Below are 20,319 nucleotides of genomic sequence, written 5' to 3'. Positions count from 1 at the left end.
TCAATCTAAAATTTTGGGGTTGGATTGGGGGTTCAATAACTCTGGTTAAGTTAGGGTTGATTTCAACCCGACCTAACACAGCCCGATTTGCACCCTGGTAACAGATTTGTGCCATCTGTTCATAACACTTGAGCAAGATACATTTATTTACATCCAATATTTTAATACTCTCAAAGTCAAGTGTTGTGAACGAACCGGTGGTACAAACCTTTGATGTCACTACTTTTGTTTGTCAAGATTGAAATCTCTGCTGAGGTTGGTTGCTCCGCTCACGTAAAGATGGGGCATTACCAGACTATCACATTTCAGTAAAACTGATCTATAGTTAAAAGCTTGAGTTAAACGTGAAGGAATAAGATATATTATACTTGGTGGTTGGGACGAGAGATCCATGGGTTAAGAAATTGTGGCGATTGATTATTTATGGCCAACAAAAGCTTAACTGGCTTGAACAACTTTGCCTGCCAAAGCCCAAAGGATCGATTAACTTAAGAATACATGTTGATGGCATGATCGAACAATAGGTTGTGATTTGTGAATGCTGTGCTTGGATTTGATGATCATATCTGATCTGATAATGAAGTCAAACCATGAATAGAGTTCCTCTCTATACATATTCAGATTTAACGTTTTTCCAATTCTTGCAGGTCAAGCTTTCCCTGCTAAAGTTAAAAATTTATTGCAGAACTACTCTGTTCAATCTTGGTTCTTCTTGACTGACGGATTCAATCATTCCGCCCTTTCCACTTCCGCCCCAAATCAGGAGGAAGAAGGAAAATTAAAAAACAAAGGAATGAAAATTAGAAAAATAGAGTCATGTTCTTGTCATCATAATCGCCATCGATCATCTCATCTTCATCTTATTAGCCATCTTAGCCTTATCCCAAGTAATTTCTCAAGTTGGTGACTCTGCTATCTCTACAATGTATCTGCATTCAATTTTATTGATTAATTCCCATAGCTGCTTAATTAATTACTTCCAGGCCAAAGAAGCTTATTAAATCTTAATTCGCATAGGCAAAATTGTTCCGTCGTATATGGGTTGGTATGGTTTTGGAAAAGGAAACCACCAAAAGTCATTCTCTAAAAGGAGTATTTGAGGGTCTAGAAGTAGAACAGTACAAGTGCAGACTCGTTTAATTAATGGCTTATTTATCTAAATCTAAAATTCCCCTTCACTTGTTTTTCCATTCATCTTTGAACACAGTACAAGTGCAGACTCTTTTAACTTTTTCTTATCAGAAACTTACTTCCATCAGGTTCGAGGGTTGACCAATAAGTAACAGAAATTGTCCACCTAAGCCTTTATATATGTTTTCTTTATTGAATCTTTATATAACAAAATTACCCCTGATCGGCGATCGCCCAGTCCCTTCCCTTTTCATTCTCATAATTAAGTGGTTTCACAACCAATGGCTCCCTTCATTGTTTTCCTTTTAATTCTTCATTTCTTTTTAGTGTTGCATTCTAGCTATCAGGTTCAGATCGGATAGGACCAAAACCCGGTCCATTAACAGCCCTACCAACGTGAAAGATTGATGCAAATTTTGGAGGTTACTGAATGATTTATAAACTTTTTTTTTTTTTTTTTTTAATTTTTGATGTTCTTTTAAATGCTCAAACATATAATTAAAACGTTTGAGCACAAAAAAGTGTTATTTTCTTTCATTCTAAAACAAATATAGGTACATGAGTTCAGATTTCTCCACAAGAATTCTGTTCACGCCTACCCACATAACATCGCAGCTACATATAGGAAATATCTCATCCTCCTATATAATATTATGCATGGAAGATATTTTCAATGCATGAAAGTATTGTGTTATGGGTAAAATTTTTGTGAACAGGAGATCTAGAGTCTTAATTAGGTGTAAATTGAATCATATTTCCTACAAACTAAAAACCAAAAATCTACAACTTAAGTAATTTCCATACAAGACAAAAAAAAAATAAAAACAAAAATCCAGACAAGACAAACTCAGCCTAAGACAAGTTATCAGCTACGGAGAGAAATGATGTGATCCATTCGGTAGGTAAGTAGGAGAGTTTGAATAACTTCACAGCTTGGCTCATCAAAAGAAGATTTTGAAAGACTCCTGCTTTGAGTTCCATTCCATTCCAAATCCACCTATACGGCCATTGACTGATAAATTTCTAACTAAAATATTCACAAGCAAAAACGACTTTGTTTTATCAAGTCATTGAATGGAATTACTTAAAAGATAGAGTGATGTGGCCATTATATATGTCAATCACATTGATCTGTCTTATTATAAATGTTATATATGATATTCCATATTTATATTCAATTTTTATATAAGTTAAAAATAACTACTTTTTAAAAGCTTTTTAAAAGGTGGTGGTTCTGTTTGTCAGAAAGACGGGAAATTATATTATGGGTAAGTTGTTTAAATCTCCTATCAAGTTTAGTAATTGCAATCACACCTCTGTTGGACTACAGTTACAAATAAATCCTCTGACAATAGCTACCAAAATATCTAAAATACCCATAAAATTACTATTAGTAATGATTCATATGAAGAGAAATTTTGAGTAATAAACATTTTCGTCAAAAGTACCACATAGTTATTTTGAACATTTTTATACTTCTTTTCAAAATAATCTACTAGAGAGAATCTACTTGTAACTATGCCATAAAATTCAGGGATGTAATTACTAGGGGTGAGTTGACCTGGCAATTGAATTGGGTGGGTCAGGTTTAGGTTGGGTTAAGATACTTTTGGTTGATTTCGGGTCGAGTTGAATATTGGATTGGGTTGTCCAATGCTAGAGCTTAATCCTAAGTGTTTGGTTTAAGGTTGACCCATGGGTCATTTTGGATCATCACAAAAATAATTGAAGTTTAAAAAAATAAAGAAAAATACATGAAAATGCCAAAATTAAAGGAATTAACCTTAAAATTCCAAATATAAAATAAAAAAACTTGAATATTTAGTAATTCAAAGAGTAAATAATAAAGAATAAGACTAAATAGTAAAAATTAAAGAGTGGAGACTTCTAACAATGCATAAATAGTCCCAGTTAGATTTGACAATCGGATTAGAGGGTTGACCCATGACCCAACCCAGTTTTTTTCTAGGTTGGATCGGGTCAAGTCATTCTCAAATTCAGGCAACTAAATATGAGACCCTAACCTTATTTTTTCGGGTTGGGTTGGGTAAACTTTTTGCTAAGTCTAGGGGTGAGTATGAATTGTTTCAGTTCCATTCTAAGGCAGAATTTGGAACTCACCCTACTAAGATTGATTATAGAGTTTATCCGTGAAACCTATTCTTTTTTTACCCCTCAGAAAGAAAAAAATGACATATTCTTTAAAAACTTGATTTTCAATAATAACAACAACAACAATACACATTATATTCAAATATTAAATTAAAGAACAATAAGCAAATCATTTAAGTGACTCATTAATGGCATTCCAATGAGATTATAGTCTTTGTAACCATGATTGGTTGAGTTTAAATTCTCATATCCTCAAAGGTAAAGGTAAAGTCTACCCATTTGCCCGCCACCCCTAATTATTATTGGGAAAAAATGGCTTATCAGGTTGTAAAACTTTTATTTTGGTAGCATAGCTAGTAGAACAGTGGCTACCTTTTTTCAAAAAATTACTTGGATTTTTCGAAAACTAATAAGTAGCATTTATAAACTGGACCACACCATATTGTTTCATAAGATGCTGAAGTAGCATCAAATTTCGATGCACAATTTAGAGATTGTTAAATGTTTATAGAAAATATTTGAGCACCAAAAACGTTTCTTTGAATTTAAATTGAAATAGACAGAGCCTAAAAGAAATCTAATGCAATATAATTAAGTAGGTGTTGTGATCAATTCACAACTGGAAAAATGGTTTTTAATATTTTTCAAGAGTTGGCTGGGAGTATTTTAAGTGTCAGGTGTTAAAAAGTTTTCTAGGTCTTCATTCGACGTGCCTACAACGTTGTGCCCAACCTGATCCGGACAGGTAAATTGAATCATAATTTTAACAAACTCGAACCCAAAAATCTAATCAATCCAAATAAAACACAGAAATCTAGAACTTGAAAATAATTTCCATACAATACCAATTAGCGTTAGATAACTCATGGAGAAAACTGTTGTGATCAATTCGATAGGTAGGGGAGAGATTTTGAATGATCTCTTGGCTCATCTAAAAGACAACGGGGCTTTTATTGTTCAGTCCGAAAAGAGCTGTAATTTGAGATAAAGGAGATTGATTACTTATAAAATAGGAGGGGAGGGGGTTATAATTTCAGATTTTTTAGGCGGATTGCCGTCAACTTATCCTTGTCGCAAAGAGAAATTAGCGTCAGTCCACATGGCATTTCATCAAATCCATCTGTATTCTGTAATACCGGCATTGACTTGTAAATATTCTAATTAGAATATCAACTTTCTACCAAAAAAAAAAAAATATATATATATATATACAAGATATTCAGAAGGAAAAACGACTATCGTTTACCAACGGATATGGTAAGCACATCAAAGCGCTTTTATTCTCTATCCTGTCGTCAACACCGAAGATTCCTTGGTGGCATCGCTTAGTCGCAAGAGAACCAGTTTAGAACGAAAACTACCAGTACCAGATTGACTGTTCGTCGGATGGCTGTAAACAAAAATCATAGATGCTGGGATATGGGCAGTGAACACACAAATATATATTTTTAATTAATACATGGGGCATAGAAATTTTCACATGATGCATAGAAACAGAATAGAAATCGTCTGTCCCTAAGGGACAAACTTTTCTGTCCCTACCAATAATAATCAACCACGTCTCTCTTTCCTGTAAATTTCTAAATTAACGGAGTCCAGACCTTAACGGCAGCTGGACTCCAAAACTTATTTATTTTGGTTTAACCACCCTTTTTGGGATCCCACTTTCCAAGTTTTTCTTCATTTTCATTTTTGTTGTGCTCTCTCTCTCTCTCTCTCCCTCTCTCCCTCACATCCGAAGTTCGCCTGCACCAACACCATCGCATATCGCCATTGCAATCGAGACACCATCATTCGTCTGCAGAAACAACCGGAGTCTTTCTTGACCACCGCTCATTCCCCTCGTCGGAGATCACTGGCTTCTTTTCATTATTCTTTCATTGTTGGGATTGGTTTTTGCTCATTGTAATGATGGGAGGATCCAGGCGGAAGAGACCATAGAAGAAGAGCTTACGGAGATGACAGGTGACTGTGACGATGATGAAGAGGAAGATAGGGATAGGTGGTGGCATGGCCGATTCTGTGTGTTCTGTTCTAAACTAGACATCAGCAGAAGGAAGGCCATACATAATCCCAATTGCTCTTGCTAGACCTCGTCCTCTCTTTAATTTCAGAATTTCAAATCCTGGAGTTTTGAGCTTCACTTCTTTATTTTTTATTTGTGTCTATACAACACACCATTTAATATGCATGTCAATACAAAATTCAACACCCCATGAAAGAGGGTAACGAAACAGATGCCGTTCTGAATTCATTAGTTTCTAAAATTTATTCTTCAAATAATACAAGCTCTATTGTCTGTTCTACATGATTTAAAAACCTGGAATATTTGTTGTTGTTGGCATATTGCAGTTTGCGGATTAAACATGGGAAAGGGAAACAAATTTTTGACTAATTAGATAAGTAACCAATTCAAAAAATCTTAGCTTAAAATTTTGTCATTCAATAAAAAAACAAACACTCAGCAATGTTTTGTCCTGTTAAGGCTTAACGATATCTAGATTACCTAGTGGCACTATAAAGATAAAAATATCTGATGAGTTGACCTTTTGGTTGTTAATACACAATGCCACTAACAAATTTTCGTGGATTCAGGTATTGTAAAGAAAAGCAATTGAGTGATGTATATACACAAATTACCTTGTTATTACAGTGCCTCTGGTTTCTGTAGATTTGCTTAACATCGGTATGATTATATTGGACCTCAAAGTTCATCTCAATTGTTGGATAAAAGTCCCAAGAGGGAGTTAGATTGAAGCAGACATAGTTGAATGAAGTCTTTTTGAAAGAAACAGGGATAATAAGATCGAATGCAAAACCTCACCACACCTCTGCTGCTTCAAATTACAAGTTTTAGGGGCAGCTTCTCTGTATTATTAGCAAGCCATGGAATACCATCTCCAATGTCCACATCCGTTGTTCTTGCAACTCATATATCAGATAGAGAGAGAGTCATATAACTTTCTTCTTCCATTTATAAAAAGATGCCATATATGGAAGATTCTTGTGTTTATAAATAATTTAATTTATGAGGAATTTTAGAAGAAAAAACAACTTTACAGTGCAAGATTTTTCCAGACAAGAAGTTAGAGGGAAAAAGGAAGAAATTTTGAATATATATATATATATATATATATATATATATATATATATATATAGATAGATAGATAACTTTAAGCCAAAATACTGCTGAAATGAACGTCGACGATGAGCGGTGGAATGATTCCAAAAGCTTGCAGCGGACGAACTCCTGTAGCTCGGCTTGCAGAGGCAGTGTTCTCCTATGATGATCTCGGAGCGGTGGTCGAGAAAGACTCCGGGTGTTGCCGCAAGCAAATGACGGTGGCTCGATTGCAATGGCAGTGTGCGATGACGTTGGTGCGGAACTTTCGTGGTGAGGGAGAGTAGAGAAAGTAGAACGAAAATGGAGAAGAGAAACTTGGGAAGTGGGATCCCAAAGGGGCGGTTAAAATAAAATTGATAAGTTTTGGAGTCCAGCTAACGTTAAGGTTTGGACTCCGTTCATTTTGAAATTTACAGAAAAGAGAAACGTGGTTGATTATTGTTGGTTGTCCCTAGGGACAGACGATCTGTTCGCATAGAAACACTGGCGTGATCACTCATGATATATAGATTGCTCAGTCCATTGTGCAGAGGTTACGTTGGCTTTCACGATCATGTGGTTTTCAGAGAGGCGTCCGTGTGTTTCCTTAATTTTCTTCTCTTTTTATATTTTCATCAGTTTTTTTCTTTCCATTGAAACTTGTTAAGCAGAGCGTAATACATCTAGCTTTTTCAAGGCAATGATATTACTAATCCGGGTCTCTAGCTATTATTATTTAAGAAAAAACAATAGATTGAAACTAAAATTCTTGAAATCCGAAGTCTTATTATTGGAGGATGGAGCCTCACAGAGCAACAGGGAAGGGAAATATTCCTATTGTTTACAATTAAAATATGAAACCGCTAATTTCAATGAAAACAGGGTTCAAGCAAGGATTAACGGTAAGCCCACCGCATGGATGCTGCAATTAATTGGGTCTTAGTGATCTCATTTTGAAGCCTAGCCATCTCGAGCTGGGTTTCCATCATCTGATTCATCGATTGCTGCAGCTGTTCCAGCTCGTTGGATGATCCATTCGATGGCGGTGGTTCCTGAGCATGAGCCACACAGCCTAAGTGGGTTCCGAAGTTGCAGTCGTCACAGTTGTACACCCAGTATTGCAGGTCGGCATTGCCGTTGCAAACATCACAGGTAAAAATAGTTGTCTCGGCTCCAGAAAGTTTAAAAGTGAGAGTGAGAGGATGCGAGTGGCCTTCATGGACTACGGTCCGAGGCAAAGAAGCACAGTGAGTGTGGAGATCGAATTCACAGAAAGCACAGCAATAGCTGAAGGCACTACCATCATCACCGCAAGCGTTACATCGGAAGGAACCGTTGGGATACGTGGGTTTGGGAAGAAAGGTGAGGGGGTGTTCTGGATGCGCCGGGTGTTCCATCCATCGTTTGAGATTGAGGCATTTTTCGTGGAGGAAGTAGTTGCAGGAATTGCACCCATACATGGAATCGGAGCCGCCGGGTAATTCACAACCAGAGCACTGGATTTTCTCTCCTTCCTGCAACTCATGGAGATCCAACAGATGGGGGTGATCAAAATGTTGAAAAGGCATCTCTTCTCTCCCTCTCTCTCTCTCTCTCTCTCTGAGACTCTATCGGTCTAAAATCTCTATCTATGTTTTTCTCCTGCTTTCTCTCTTTCGTTCGTTTTAATGGTTATATATAAGGGTACACCACGTCACAAAATACAGAGCGGCCTGCTGTGAACTGGTACATGATAGATAGAGAAGGGACAAAAGTCAAGTCAGCGACTCAGCGTGAGGTGATGACTTTAATGGATGGGCGTTTTAAGCTTAAACGAGCTTCGTACTCTGTGATGCATTCACCGAAAACCGTGTGGGGTAGGGAAGTTTCCAGCCAGCCGGAACTCAATTGTGGGTTGAAACTTGGCTCAAAACAGCGACTCGACTCAGCATGTTCAGGCATTAGCTACACTATATTCAACCCCCAAAATGATGATGATGATGATGATGATGATTTCTGAGAATGTTTTTTATGGAAACAAATGAAACCTAAGAAAAGAAGGTAGATCAAAGAAAAATTTCACAAATGTATGCTGCATGCTTCCACTATATATTAATAAAAAAAAAAAAATTCAACATATCTGCCATACGGAGCCAATTTGAGCAGCTAGCTAGAAAGACATGGTGAGGCTACTTAGCGTATAACACAACCACTGCTAAAAGCAGAGGATGGGAGAACATTTCTCTGGATATTTGAATAGACATCAATGAAGTCTAGTTTTACCCTTCATTTATCTTCCCAAATAAAGAGAATAGACATTCTTTAATTTCTGCAACCGATTACCGATATATAAAACAAAACAGAGACAATAAGTGAAATATTGCTGAAATTAATTTTAGATGACCGTTCTCTAACATATATCCGATCCGGATCAAGCTTTATTACTAAAAGTTACAGAAGCAAACATGATGCCATCATCCGGATAGAGCTTTGTTATTAACAATTCCACCAAAGGAGACATTTACACGATTTCAAATCAAAGAACTAGGATTCCATGATGCCATCATTCTAGCCCATTGTTCGGTAATCATTTGCATTTGAAGCTGAAGATTCTGCAATTCTCGTTGGGCTTTAAGAACAGGGTCTTCCTGCTGTGTCGCTTGAGGTTGATCGAAACCTCCGCCAGAAGCATTGGTTGCCTGAATGAATCTCGGCCGAGGCGCCTCAGAGGTGGCGCAGTGAATGTGGGCACCAAATTTGCAAGCAACACAACAATAGGCCCAGTTCTTATGATCCAACTGTTTGCTACACACCACAGAGCCAGGCAATCTCTCTATCTGATTGATCAGTAGTTGCCTGACTTATGTAGCTTCTTCCCTCTATTATTCTTTAATCTTGTATTTTGTATATATTTGCACCAGTACTCCTCCCAAACTGAGCCTAAAAGTCAATGTTTAACCAATCGAAGAAGTGGTTTGTTCGGTTGATTTATTCCAGTAGTGACGTGAAATCAAATCCCGCAATCAGCACTTGAGGGAGAAAAGGGGTTAAGGGGAGGTTTAATGGTGCATAGCACAGAATACCAAAAAAAAAGTCCAAATTTATAATAAAATATTAAAAGAATATTGACTTTTTCTTCATTTAATAAGCAAGGAAATATCGACTTGATTGCTCCCAGTTTAATTTTATCAAATTATGTATATTGATTGTGATGGTGTGCAATCCGGCTGGTCCTAGCTGTCAACGATCTTGCCTCTGAACGGAGCTACAGGGAGCCTGAAACAGAGAAGATGAGGAAGCTCCGGGGGAACCCGGTATGAATACTCCGAATCTCAAGTTAGAATTCTTTCAAAGGCAAGATAAAACCAGATGGCACAAAGTTTACATACCTTGTTCTTGGGGGGTAGGGAGCCTTTTATAACCACCTCGTGCACTCACTCCTAAGCTTCTGTCAGGTTGGGTATGATTACCTCTGGGCTCCTGCCAGTTCGGGTGTCGTCCCCTCTGCTGGACAGAACCGTCACTGCTCCCTTTTGTCAGAGCCGTCTCTACGACTGGTGATGACGGTGGCAGGTGGCGGTGGCAAGTGACCGTTGAAGTGCGGCTGTCAAGCGTTAGATCCCAAGTCAGTCAGGTGTGCCGCCCTTGGATACGGACCTCCTCGGTGTCAGGTATTGTACGTTTGTTCAGTTCGGCGTCCTGGAGGCGAAGTGCTGGAGTGGCGAGCGAGGTGAAGTCTTGAGTTCGGATAGAGGAGTGTCCCAAACTACCATGAGGCGGGCCAGTTCGGGTCATTGCCTTGTGTGGCTTAGGGCCTAAGAGAGAGTTCGGGCTCTTAGTAGGGAGATCGAGCTTCTCGTAGGGAGTTCAGGCTCCTAGTAGGGAGTTCGGGCTCCTCGTAGGGAGTTCGGTCTCCTTGTTCGGATTGCTGGTGGGGAGTTCGGACTGCTGGTTTCCTCCCTTCGGTGCTCGCACTCTGGGTGTGCTGTTGTGCCGAGCTGTTTGCCTTTGCCACGTGTTGAGTGATTACGAGGTCGAGCCAAACCTTCCTTCATCAATTGCCCCCCACTCCTCGTGCTAAGGGTCTTGCCTTGGCACGGGGAGTTCGCAAGGTGGCAGGTGGATTTGTCCCGTACTTCGAATCTCGGTTGACTGATAGCGCGAGGTGCGTAGTCAGGGTTAGTTTCTTCGAGCGCCCAAAAGACGGAAAACGCGCCGACCTGCCTACAAATGCTGCCATACGTGGTAGCGCGTGCTTTATTTCAAAATCAAAAAAGCGCGCCACTGGGAGACGTGACAGCAGGCGTCCTTTTAAATTTTGAAACGTGCCGCTATCGCCTTTAATGCGAGGAGACGTGCGTTGTCGTTCTGTCAGTTTCAGAAAGACGTGCACCGGCGCTTTGTCTGTTTCAAAAAGACATGCGCCAATCACGTCTCGGCTCAGGGGACGTGCGGTCAGCGCGACTGCGGGCCGTCGGATTGGCTTTGATCTGTGCTATTGCTTCTCGGTCACTGTGGGTATAAATAGTGGGGGACCCCAGTCGCTTTGTCACTTCTGTGCTTTGCCTCTTGAGCTCGTGTCCAAGTTTCAGCTCACGTCCAGGCTTCCAGTTCGCGTTCGAGGTTTTCGCTCGTTCAAGTTCTCGTAGTCTTGTTCAAGCTTTTTTCCGGGTGAGTACCTTCCTGGAATCCACCTTCTCTCCTCGATTTCTAGCTCGGATAGCTCAGACGGTTCTTCAAGTGAGTCAGATGCAGGTTCTACGAACCGAGTCGCATCCCCTGATAGTCCTAGCGAGCCGGAGGTAGAGCTCGAGGAAGAGTTCGAACTCATAGGTCGAGTCACCTCGGGTAGTTTGGCGTCCACCTCTCATCGGGGTCGGACGTTAGACAAGTTTGGCCTCTCGACCATGACACCTGAGGGGCTCCAATCCCTTATTACCTATTACAATTTGCCTGGGGAGTACGCTTATTTCATACCTTCGGGTAGCTTTCCTTGGGAACACGGTCCTGATGAGATCGTGATATTCCGGGAGCAGCTCGCTGCGGGGCTGCGATTGTCTTTCCATCCCCTCCTTGTCGAGGTCTTGAATCACTTCGGTGTTACGGTCGGCCAGCTTCACCTGAACTCTATTCATAATTTGGTGGGGACAATCTCCCTATTTAGCGAACAGGGCTTTCCTTTAGACTTGGAGATCTTCTCTTCCATCTTAATGCTTAAGAAGCAAGCGGGTCTCCTCCCCGGGCGTAGGCGGGCGTATTACCTGTTTCCTCGCCCGAGTTTTAAGCTTTTTCATGATCTTCCTAACAAGGTCCCGGCGTGGAAGCGGGACTACTTCGGGGTGCGAAGTGTGCTGGGGTGGCCGTTTCAGACCGGGTGGGGGGTGGCCGCCCCTGACTCCGGTGTTACGCTTGACAAAGAGACGGTGAAGGGCCTCCAACAATGGGCGCGGCTTGGGCTAAAGTGCAAACAGTATCTGACGGAGGCCAAGCTCATTGCGGCCGGCCTGAGTTCGGGTAGATTCCTTACTTGGAGGTTCTATTTTGCTCTGTCTAGCTTTTTTTTCTAATGCCGAACTCCTTTTTGCAGGTGTGATGGACTCAGGAATGACTCGTGGTGGGCACTTGTTTCAAGGCATGAAGAAAACGAAGCGAGTCGCCAAGCGAACTTGCGCCAAGCTGCCCCGGGATGCGGAGCCCGAGGTACCGGACTACCCGTCAGGGGATCTGCCCAGGGAGCCCGAGATGGCTCCTCCAATGCAAGAAGCGGCAGGGGGCCCGTATGCTGAGACTACTTACAGGGGGGCTCCCACTTACTCTGGTGCTCCTGCTTACTCTGGGTCTGCTCATACGCGAGCTGGGCTCTCGGGCTCGGGGGCCCCAGGGGAATTCAGGAGTGTGCTGTCGTCGACCTACGCTCTTCAGAAGAGTAAGGAGGCCATTTTCCCCGAGGAGGTCGCGGCGTGGACTGATCTCCCTCTGCACCAGGTGGCCTGCCGTGCCGTTACTCATGCCATGGTGGTAAGTCAGTCTTTTTATCGAGCTCCTTTGCTTTTATCCTTCTTGCTGTCGTTCTTTTGATCACTCGTTCTTTCTTTTTGGTAGGTGAACTCTTCTATCCACGCCTTGGAGGCCCAGGAGGAAACGAGCTCAAGGCAGGCGCGAGCTGCTGAGGAGGCTCTTCGTGCTGCTGAGGCGGCTTCCCTAGCTGCTGAGGCGGCTTCCCTAGCTGCTGAGGCGGCTGCTCGTGCTGCAGAGGCCAGACAGGTGAGGTCTCAGAGAGATGCCGAGGCCATGGGAGTCGTAGTGAAGCACATGGTGGACCTGAGGCTGGATTTGCAGCATCAGGTCGAATACCTTCAGGAGGACATTAGGAAGAGGACGCAAATCTTTTCTCAAGGTATTGAAGATGCCAAGAAAAAGGTTGTCGATGAGTACATCGCCTCGCCGAGCTTTGACGACCTAATGGTGGATTCGTATCGAAGGGGTTTCAAGCTAAGCCGGTGGATGATCCGGAATACGTACCCCGAGCTCGATATTAGTGCCATATCCACTTCGCGCATGACTCAGGAGATGGCCAATGCTATTGATGGTGAGCCAGATTCCGAGGGAGAGGCAGGGCCTTCGGGTATCATTGAAGTGCCTTCCGATAATGAAGAAGTAGCTCCGGGCCTGTAAATTTTTTTTTTCGAAATGTACTCCCTTATTTTTGAAATGGAATGACTTTTCTTTTGGTTACTTGTTCGAAATGTTCTCCCGAACTGAACGTGTTTGCCGAATTGACCGGGTTACCTGCCCGGGTTACCACACTCACGCGGCCTGTTTTGGTGCTCTCTGAGATGCCGATGTCCCTATTAGTTCATTGTCTCCATTTCACCTTTGGCTGACTTTTCTTTGCTTGCCTGTGCCGAGGTTCCTTCGTTAGCTCGACATCCTAGCCCTTAGGCTTTGGTGGCGATTTTATCCACTTCGCTTGGTGGTCTATAGGTAGTATCGCCTTAAGTTGACAATGTTCCATACTCGAGGTACTTGCTTACCCTCTAAGGTTTCGAGCTCGTATGCCCCCCCGAGTGCTTTCTTTACTCTTTAGGGTCCTTCCCAATTTGGTCCGCGTTTGCCCACGCCGGGTTTGGGTACCATGATCTTACGGAGAACCAGGTCGCCGACACGGAAGCTCCTCTTCTTTACTCTGGCATTGTAGTACCGAGCTACATTTTGCTGGTAGGCCGCTGTTCGGATGTGCGCGAGGTCTCTTACCTCACCCAGTAGGTCAAGGTTGGTGCGTAACTCGTCTCCGTTTGTCTGATCGTTATATGCTTCTAGTCGCAGTGTAGGTATTTCGATTTCCGCCGGGATTACCGCTTCGGTGCCATAGGTGAGGTTAAAGGGGGCCTCTCCCGTGGCAGTTTTTTCCGTAGTTCGGTGAGCCCATAGAACACTTGGTAGCTCGTCCGCCCACAACCCTTTACCTCGGTTTAGTCGTGCTTTCAGTCCGCAGAGGATGACTCTGTTCATTACTTATGTCTGACCGTTTGCCTGCGGGTGTGCGACCGATGTGAAGTTCTGACGAATTCCCATATCTTGGCACCATTCTTGGAACTTGATATCCTCGAACTGTTTGCCGTTGTAGGAGATCAGTACCCGAGGTAGCCCGTAGCGACATACTTTGTTCTTCCAAAAGAAGTTCTGTATGTTTCGGGCTGTGACTATTGCCAGAGGTTCAGCTTCTATCCACTTTGTGAAGTAATCTACTACCACCACTAGGAACTTTCTCCCACCTGTTGCTGGCGGGAATGACCCCAGGAGGTCGATGCCCCATTGTGCAAAGGGCCAGGGATTGGTGAGGTACTTGAGGTCGGCAGCAGGCTGATGGTGGATATTGGCATGCTTCTGACACTTATCGCATTTTCTGACGTGCTCGACGGCTTCTGCCTTCATTGTTGGCCAGTAGTATCCTTGTCGAAGTGCCTTTTGGGCGAGGGCTCTGCCCCTCAGGTGTTCGCCGCACAGACCTTCATGAGTGTCGCGGAGTACGAGCTTGGCTTCGGTAGGTTGCAAGCAACGCAGGTAGGGGAGTGTGTAGGATCGTCGGTACAACCGTTCGTCTATTATGACGTATTTGGCTGCCTGGCGCTGCACCCTCTTGGCTGCATTGCGGTCCGTAGGGAGGGTTCCATCTAGCAAGAATCTCGCGAGTGGGTCGATCCAGCTCGGCTCTGCTTCAAGGACGGGAGCGACCTCTTCTGCCCCATCGTGAATGCTGGGCCGAGGTAAGTCCTCTATGTACACGGTTCTCATGGTGTTGTGACTTGTGCTGCCTAACCGGGACAGGGCGTCGGCCTCAGTGTTCTCTGACCTCGGGATTTGCCTGATGAAGTGTGACTGGAAGTTGAGCAGAGCCTCTTTTACTTTTGCCAAGTATGCAATCATAGTGAGCTCGTGTGCTTCGTATTCGCCCGTAACCTGGTTGACCACGAGCTGGGAATCGCTGCAGATAACTACGTGCTTTGCTCTTACCTTGCGCGCTAGGTTCAGCACGGCTATCAGTGTCTCGTACTCCGCCTCGTTGTTGGATGCTGTGAACTCAAAGCGTAGTGCGTATTCCAATTTCATTCCGCTCGGGCCGCGTAGCACTATTCCAGCCCCGCTGCCTTGCTGATTCGAGGAGCCGTCTATGTGAAGGATCCAGGGCTCCTCATCCCAGTTCGGGTTTGGCCTAACCAGGAGAGATGCCACACTGGCTGCTACTTCACGGGGTTCAGACTCTATTGGCTTGGGAGCTCCGAGCTCGCCCGAACTAGGGATCTCAGGCTCGACCGACCCAAGGGCTTCGAGGCTAAACGTGCACTCGGCGATAAAATCTGCCAGGGCTTGGGCCTTAATAGCAGTTCGTGGCTTGTACTAGAGGTCGTACTCGCTGAGTTCGATGGCCCATTTCGTCAGTCGACCGGAAACCTCGGGCTTGAGTAAAACTTGCCTCAGAGGTTTGTTAGTTAGGACGATGACAGTGTGAGCCTGGAAATATGGGCGGAGTTTCCGAGCTGCTATCACTAGTGCGTATGCTAGCTTTTCTATCTGCGGGTACCTTGTCTCTGCTCCCTGCAAAATTTTACTAACATAATAGATGGGTCGTTGGACCCAATCTACTTCTTTTATTAGTACCAAACTGACCACCTCGTCGCTTGCCGTGTTCTAAGACCTCGCCCTCCTCGGGCCGGGCTAAGGTTGGCACATTAGCGAGGTAGCTTTTTAGCTCGTCGAACGCGAGCTGGTAGTCTCGGGTCCATTCGAACCCTTTGCCTTTGATTGCTTTGAAGAAAGGCAGGCAGCGGTCTGCTGATTTGGACATGAAGCGGCTTAGAGCGGCTATGCGGCCGTTTAGCCTTTGAACTTCTTTTACTTTCCGGGGTGGTCTCATGTCTAGGATGGCCTTTATCTTGTCCAGGTTGGCCTCAATACCGCGCTGGTTGACAATGTACCCTAGGAACTTGCCCGAGGTGACACCGAAGACACATTTGTTAGGGTTCAGTTTCATGCTAAATTGACGTAGGATCTGGAAGACAGAATCTAAGTCTTGTATTAATTCCTGTGAAAACTGCGTCTTGACGACCATGTCGTCTACATAACATTCTATTTTCGTGCCAATCAAGGGCCAAAACAGACTATTTACAAGTCTTTGGAAGGTTGCCTCGACATTTTTTAATCCGAAGGGCATGACCTTGTAGCAGTACAGGCCGAACTCGGTTATGAAGCTGGTTTTTTCCTCATCGGACTGGTCCATCCTGATTTGATTGTAGCCCAAGTAGGCGTCCAGGAAGCTTAGCAACTCATGTCCCGAGGTCGCGTCCACTGGGCGGTCAATTCTGGGGAGGGGGAAGCAATCTTTCGGGCAAGCTTGGTTCAGGTCGGTGTAGTCGACGCACATGCGCCACTTGCCGTTTGCCTTTTTCACCAGCACTAGGTTGGCTACCCAGCTCGGGTAATGAACTTCCCTTATGAAATCTGCTACGAGGAGCTTTTTGGCCTCCTCGTCAACCGCCCTCCAGCGCTCTGGGGCTAAGTTGTGTTTTTTCTGTCTAACGGGTCTTACTACAGGGTCAGTATTAAGTTTGTGAGTTATCAGGCTGGCGTCAATACCGGGCATGTCGGCCGCGGACCAAGCAAAAATATCTAAATTTTGAAATAAAAAACTCACCAGTTCGGTTCGTAGTGGTTCCTCGACGGAAGCACCGATCTGCAGTGTGCGAGCTGGGTCTGTAGCCGAAGTCGGGACTGCGACCGTTTCCTCTGTGGGCGAAGCTCGTTCCTCGCCTTGCTCCATAGGCCGCTCCAGTTCAAGGTCGTCGGCCACCTTGGTTTTTCCCTTCAGGGCGGCAACATAACACTTGTGGGACTCGAGCTGGTCGCCCCGCGCTACCCCCACACCATAGTCTGTAGGGAACTTCATTGCCAAATAGTATGTGGAGACCACTGCCCGCAGGATATGCGTAATTGGCCGCCCTATTATGGCATTGTATGGGGAAGGGGTTGCGACCACCAGGAAATCATGGTTGAGTCTGACCGCACAAGGCCATGTGCCGACTTCCACAGGTACTGTTATTTTTCCGAGGGGCCTGACTTCCTCTCTGCTGAAACCCACCAGATGAGTGTTCGCGGGCTTCAGCTCGCTCTTCTATAACTGTAGCTGGTCAAATGCTGACTTGAAGAGGATGTCCGCCGAGCTGCCCGAATCCACGAGTACGTGCCTGACCTCGAAGTTGCTGATCCTTAGTTTTATGACAAGCGCGTCATCGTGGGGGTAGTGGACCCCTCGCGCATCGTCTTCCGTGAAGAAGATCGACTCTTCAGTCTTTGGTCTCTTTGGGTGGTTCTGTTCCTCTTGGGCTGCTTCGCGAACTGACGTTCGGGCCGCTGCCGAAGTACACCCTGCTACCACCGAACCTCCTACTATTACATGGATGGTTCCCCAAACTGGCCTCTCTTTTGGAGGTTGTCGTTGCAACGGTTTGGCTGGTCTGCTGCTAGATTCGGGGGCATCCTTTCCGTGCTCCCCTTGCCGACCTGCCTTATTGTTATTATTATTATCATGCTGTACAAAATTCCTTATGTATCCGCGACGGATGAGTCCCTCTATCTCGTCCCGGAGATTATTACACTGTTCGGTACTATGACCGTGGTCTCTATGGAAACTACAGTACAAATTTTTATTTCTCTCGTTCGGATTTCCCTTAAGGCGAGGTGGCCACTTTACGTATGGGGCGTCCTTGATCGTCATTAAGATCTCGGTCTGCCTCGTGTTTAACGGCGTGTAATCCATCCAAACTGCTATGGGAGCTCGGAACGACTGGTTCGGCTTCGGCTCCCGGGCCGGGTTTTTTCTGTCGACTGGGTTGGAGGGCTCGCCTTCCCTCTTTCTTTTCTCGTTCCCGCTTTCGGTCCGTTGGTTGATTTCTTCCTCTGTTCTCATGAACTTATCCACGAGCTTGAGGAATTCGGCCACGGTTGCAGGCTGGTTAGCTACCATGTGCCATTTGAACTCTTTGTGCATTATCCCTCTCTTGGCCGCCGTGAGCTGCACCGCGGGGTCTAACCGCGGTATCTGCAAGCACGCTTCATTGAACCGCTTGATGTAGCCCCAGATGGATTCTCGTTCTCTCTGGACTACTCCGAAGATGCTTTCCTCTGTTCTGGGGCACCGCTTGCTGATGACAAAGTGTGCGGTGAAGACTTGTATGAACTGGGCCCAGCATCTTATCGACCCGGGGGCTAGGTTCCTGTACCAAGTGCGGGCTACCCCCCTGAAGGTGGTGGTGAAGGCCACGCACATGCACGATTCACTGGCCCTGGCGATGTGCATTTGGGACTGGAAAGCATCAACGTGGTTGTTGGGGTCGAAGGACCCATCATACTTGTCCAAAGGTGGGAGCTTGAAATCTTTGGGCATGGGGACCGCCAGGAGTTCTGATGCGAGGGGAGAAGGAACTGAGAGAATCGGGGCAGCTTTTACCTCGTCCGAGCTCGTCTCTTCCTTACCTCTGAGCTCGGGCAGAACACGGGTGGCAGTTCGGCGACTTCGCCGGCGCCTTCGTTGTTGAGTGGGCCTGGTACTGGCACTGCTAGCCTCTGTGTTGCCGAGCTCGATGGGCCCGGAATGTTGGTAGTCTGCTGCCAGGGCGCTGAATCGATTCTCCGTGAGCGGGAACTCGGGCCTGGAGCGCCGAGGTGTTGACCTTGCGGGCGAGGTTTTTGACCCGCCTTCGAATAGCTGCCAGCCTTATTCGTCTTCACTTCCACGATTGCTTTGTCGACGTAAACTACGTACTCTAGTTGCTTGAGTCATTTCCTCAATTATATACATGCAGTTTACTACTTTGTTGTTTATTTCCATTGCCTAGCTATGACAAAGTATAGGATTGAGAACCCATGCATCTTGTTTCAGGGCTGCGATGGATCGATTTTGCTAGACGACAGCGATACCATCCAGAGCGAGAAAACTGCCCGGCCCAATGATGACTCTGTTAGAGGCTTCCCAGTTGTCGATGACATCAAGACTGCTGTGGAGAATGTTTGCCCTGGCGTCGTTTCCTGTGCAGATATTTTAGCAATTGCAGCGGAGGCCTCTGTTTCTCTGGTCAGTTGGAATATATATATATATATATATATATATATATATCTTTCTGCTTCTTCTCTGGCCTTTAATTGGTCTTCCCATTAATGTGTGCATACATATGACTTTATCAGTACTGAAAACCCATTAATATTAATGCAGTCTGGAGGCCCCAGTTGGGATGTTCTACTTGGAAGAAGAGACAGCAGGACGGCAAACCGACAAGGAGCAAATGATTCTCTTCCATCTCCCTTCGAAAGCTTAGACCGAATTACAACCAAGTTCTCCAATGTTGGCCTTGACACGACTGATCTAGTCGCATTATCCGGTGAGGATCCAACCAAAGAAATTTTATTTATCTAATAAGTCGAATAATCTAATATCACTACCCATAAGTAAATAAAGCTTATCATATAATTTTGGTTATGATATTCTCAGGAGCTCACACATTCGGACGAGCCCAGTGCCGGACTTTCAGACAACGCCTGAACACCAGTAACCCCGACCCAAATCTGGACGCCGACTACTTGGAAACTCTTCGTCAGACATGCGGCGGCGCTGACAACACATTAACCGATATGGACCCTTCAAGTCCGGATGATTTCGATAACAACTACTTCACGAACCTTCAGAACAACCGTGGTCTTCTCCAAACTGATCAGGATCTGTTCTCAACTCCCGGGGCTAACACCGTTGCCATTGTTAACCGCTTCGCAAGTAGCCAGAGCGACTTCTTTGATAGCTTCGTTCAGTCCATGATAAAAATGGGGAACATAAGCCCATTGACGGGGAGCAGTGGAGAAATCCGTTCAGATTGCAAGAGGGTTAATTAAAATTAAGTTGGATCCCAGATTCATTAAGATGAAAGAAAATAAAGTGTAATACCTAGTGGAAGTATTGTTGTTATTGTCTGTTTTGATTCTTTTATCCTGAGTTGAAAAAGCCCTGAAATTTGATTTGATTTTACCATTGATGATAAATATATTAGATTAGCCAGAAATGAGAAATCAAAAGCTGGTACAACTGGAACTTTATTTATTTTGTTTTTAAATCCTCCATGACTGTTTTCATAGCTCATATTCATCCAGAAAAGTGTTCCACTGTAAGATTTATGTAGTATATATCAGTGTTTTCATAACCGGACAGGACGTACGATAGGACTGGAAAAACCGGGAATCTGTTATTTGACCGATTTTGTTTTATCCCAAAATTTTTGACTAAAGACCGTTGTTGATTTGGTCAGTGATCTGCTAACGCAAATAGTTGATTAGTTGAATCATTGAACCATCGTCCCGGATATCGATTTTTAGCATTTTTTTAAATTTTTTTATTTTTTGTCAGAGCAGGGCATCCATTCAGATGGGATGGTCGGAACCGTTTCACCCGAGAA

At 44.5% G+C, this 20,319-nt stretch overlaps 2 protein-coding genes across 2 annotated transcripts; one reads left to right on the top strand and one right to left on the bottom strand.

Annotated features, from left to right (window-relative positions):
- Positions 1-7,242: 7,242 nt before the first annotated feature.
- On the bottom strand, positions 7,243-7,914 carry LOC104597562 (protein VACUOLELESS GAMETOPHYTES-like). The gene has a single exon (XM_010259179.3). It carries the CDS (start codon positions 7,912-7,914, stop codon positions 7,243-7,245), a length of 672 nt encoding a protein of 223 aa, XP_010257481.1.
- Positions 7,915-12,337: 4,423 nt separating this feature from the next.
- LOC148790096 (peroxidase A2-like) lies at positions 12,338-20,023 on the top strand. The gene is made up of 6 exons (XM_088891447.1): positions 12,338-12,343; positions 12,428-12,594; positions 18,538-18,631; positions 18,762-18,953; positions 19,092-19,257; positions 19,368-20,023. Exons 1-6 carry the CDS (start codon positions 12,338-12,340, stop codon positions 19,760-19,762), a joined length of 1,020 nt encoding a protein of 339 aa, XP_088747573.1. The 3' UTR covers positions 19,763-20,023.
- The last annotated feature ends 296 nt before the right edge of the window (positions 20,024-20,319 follow it).

Source organism: Nelumbo nucifera, chromosome 7 (genome assembly GCF_055504915.1).
Source record: "Nelumbo nucifera cultivar China Antique chromosome 7, China Antique-T2T, whole genome shotgun sequence".
Lineage (NCBI taxonomy): Eukaryota > Viridiplantae > Streptophyta > Magnoliopsida > Proteales > Nelumbonaceae > Nelumbo > Nelumbo nucifera.
Note: the sequence above shows the minus strand (reverse complement) of the source record. Positions and strands in the feature narration are given on the sequence as shown.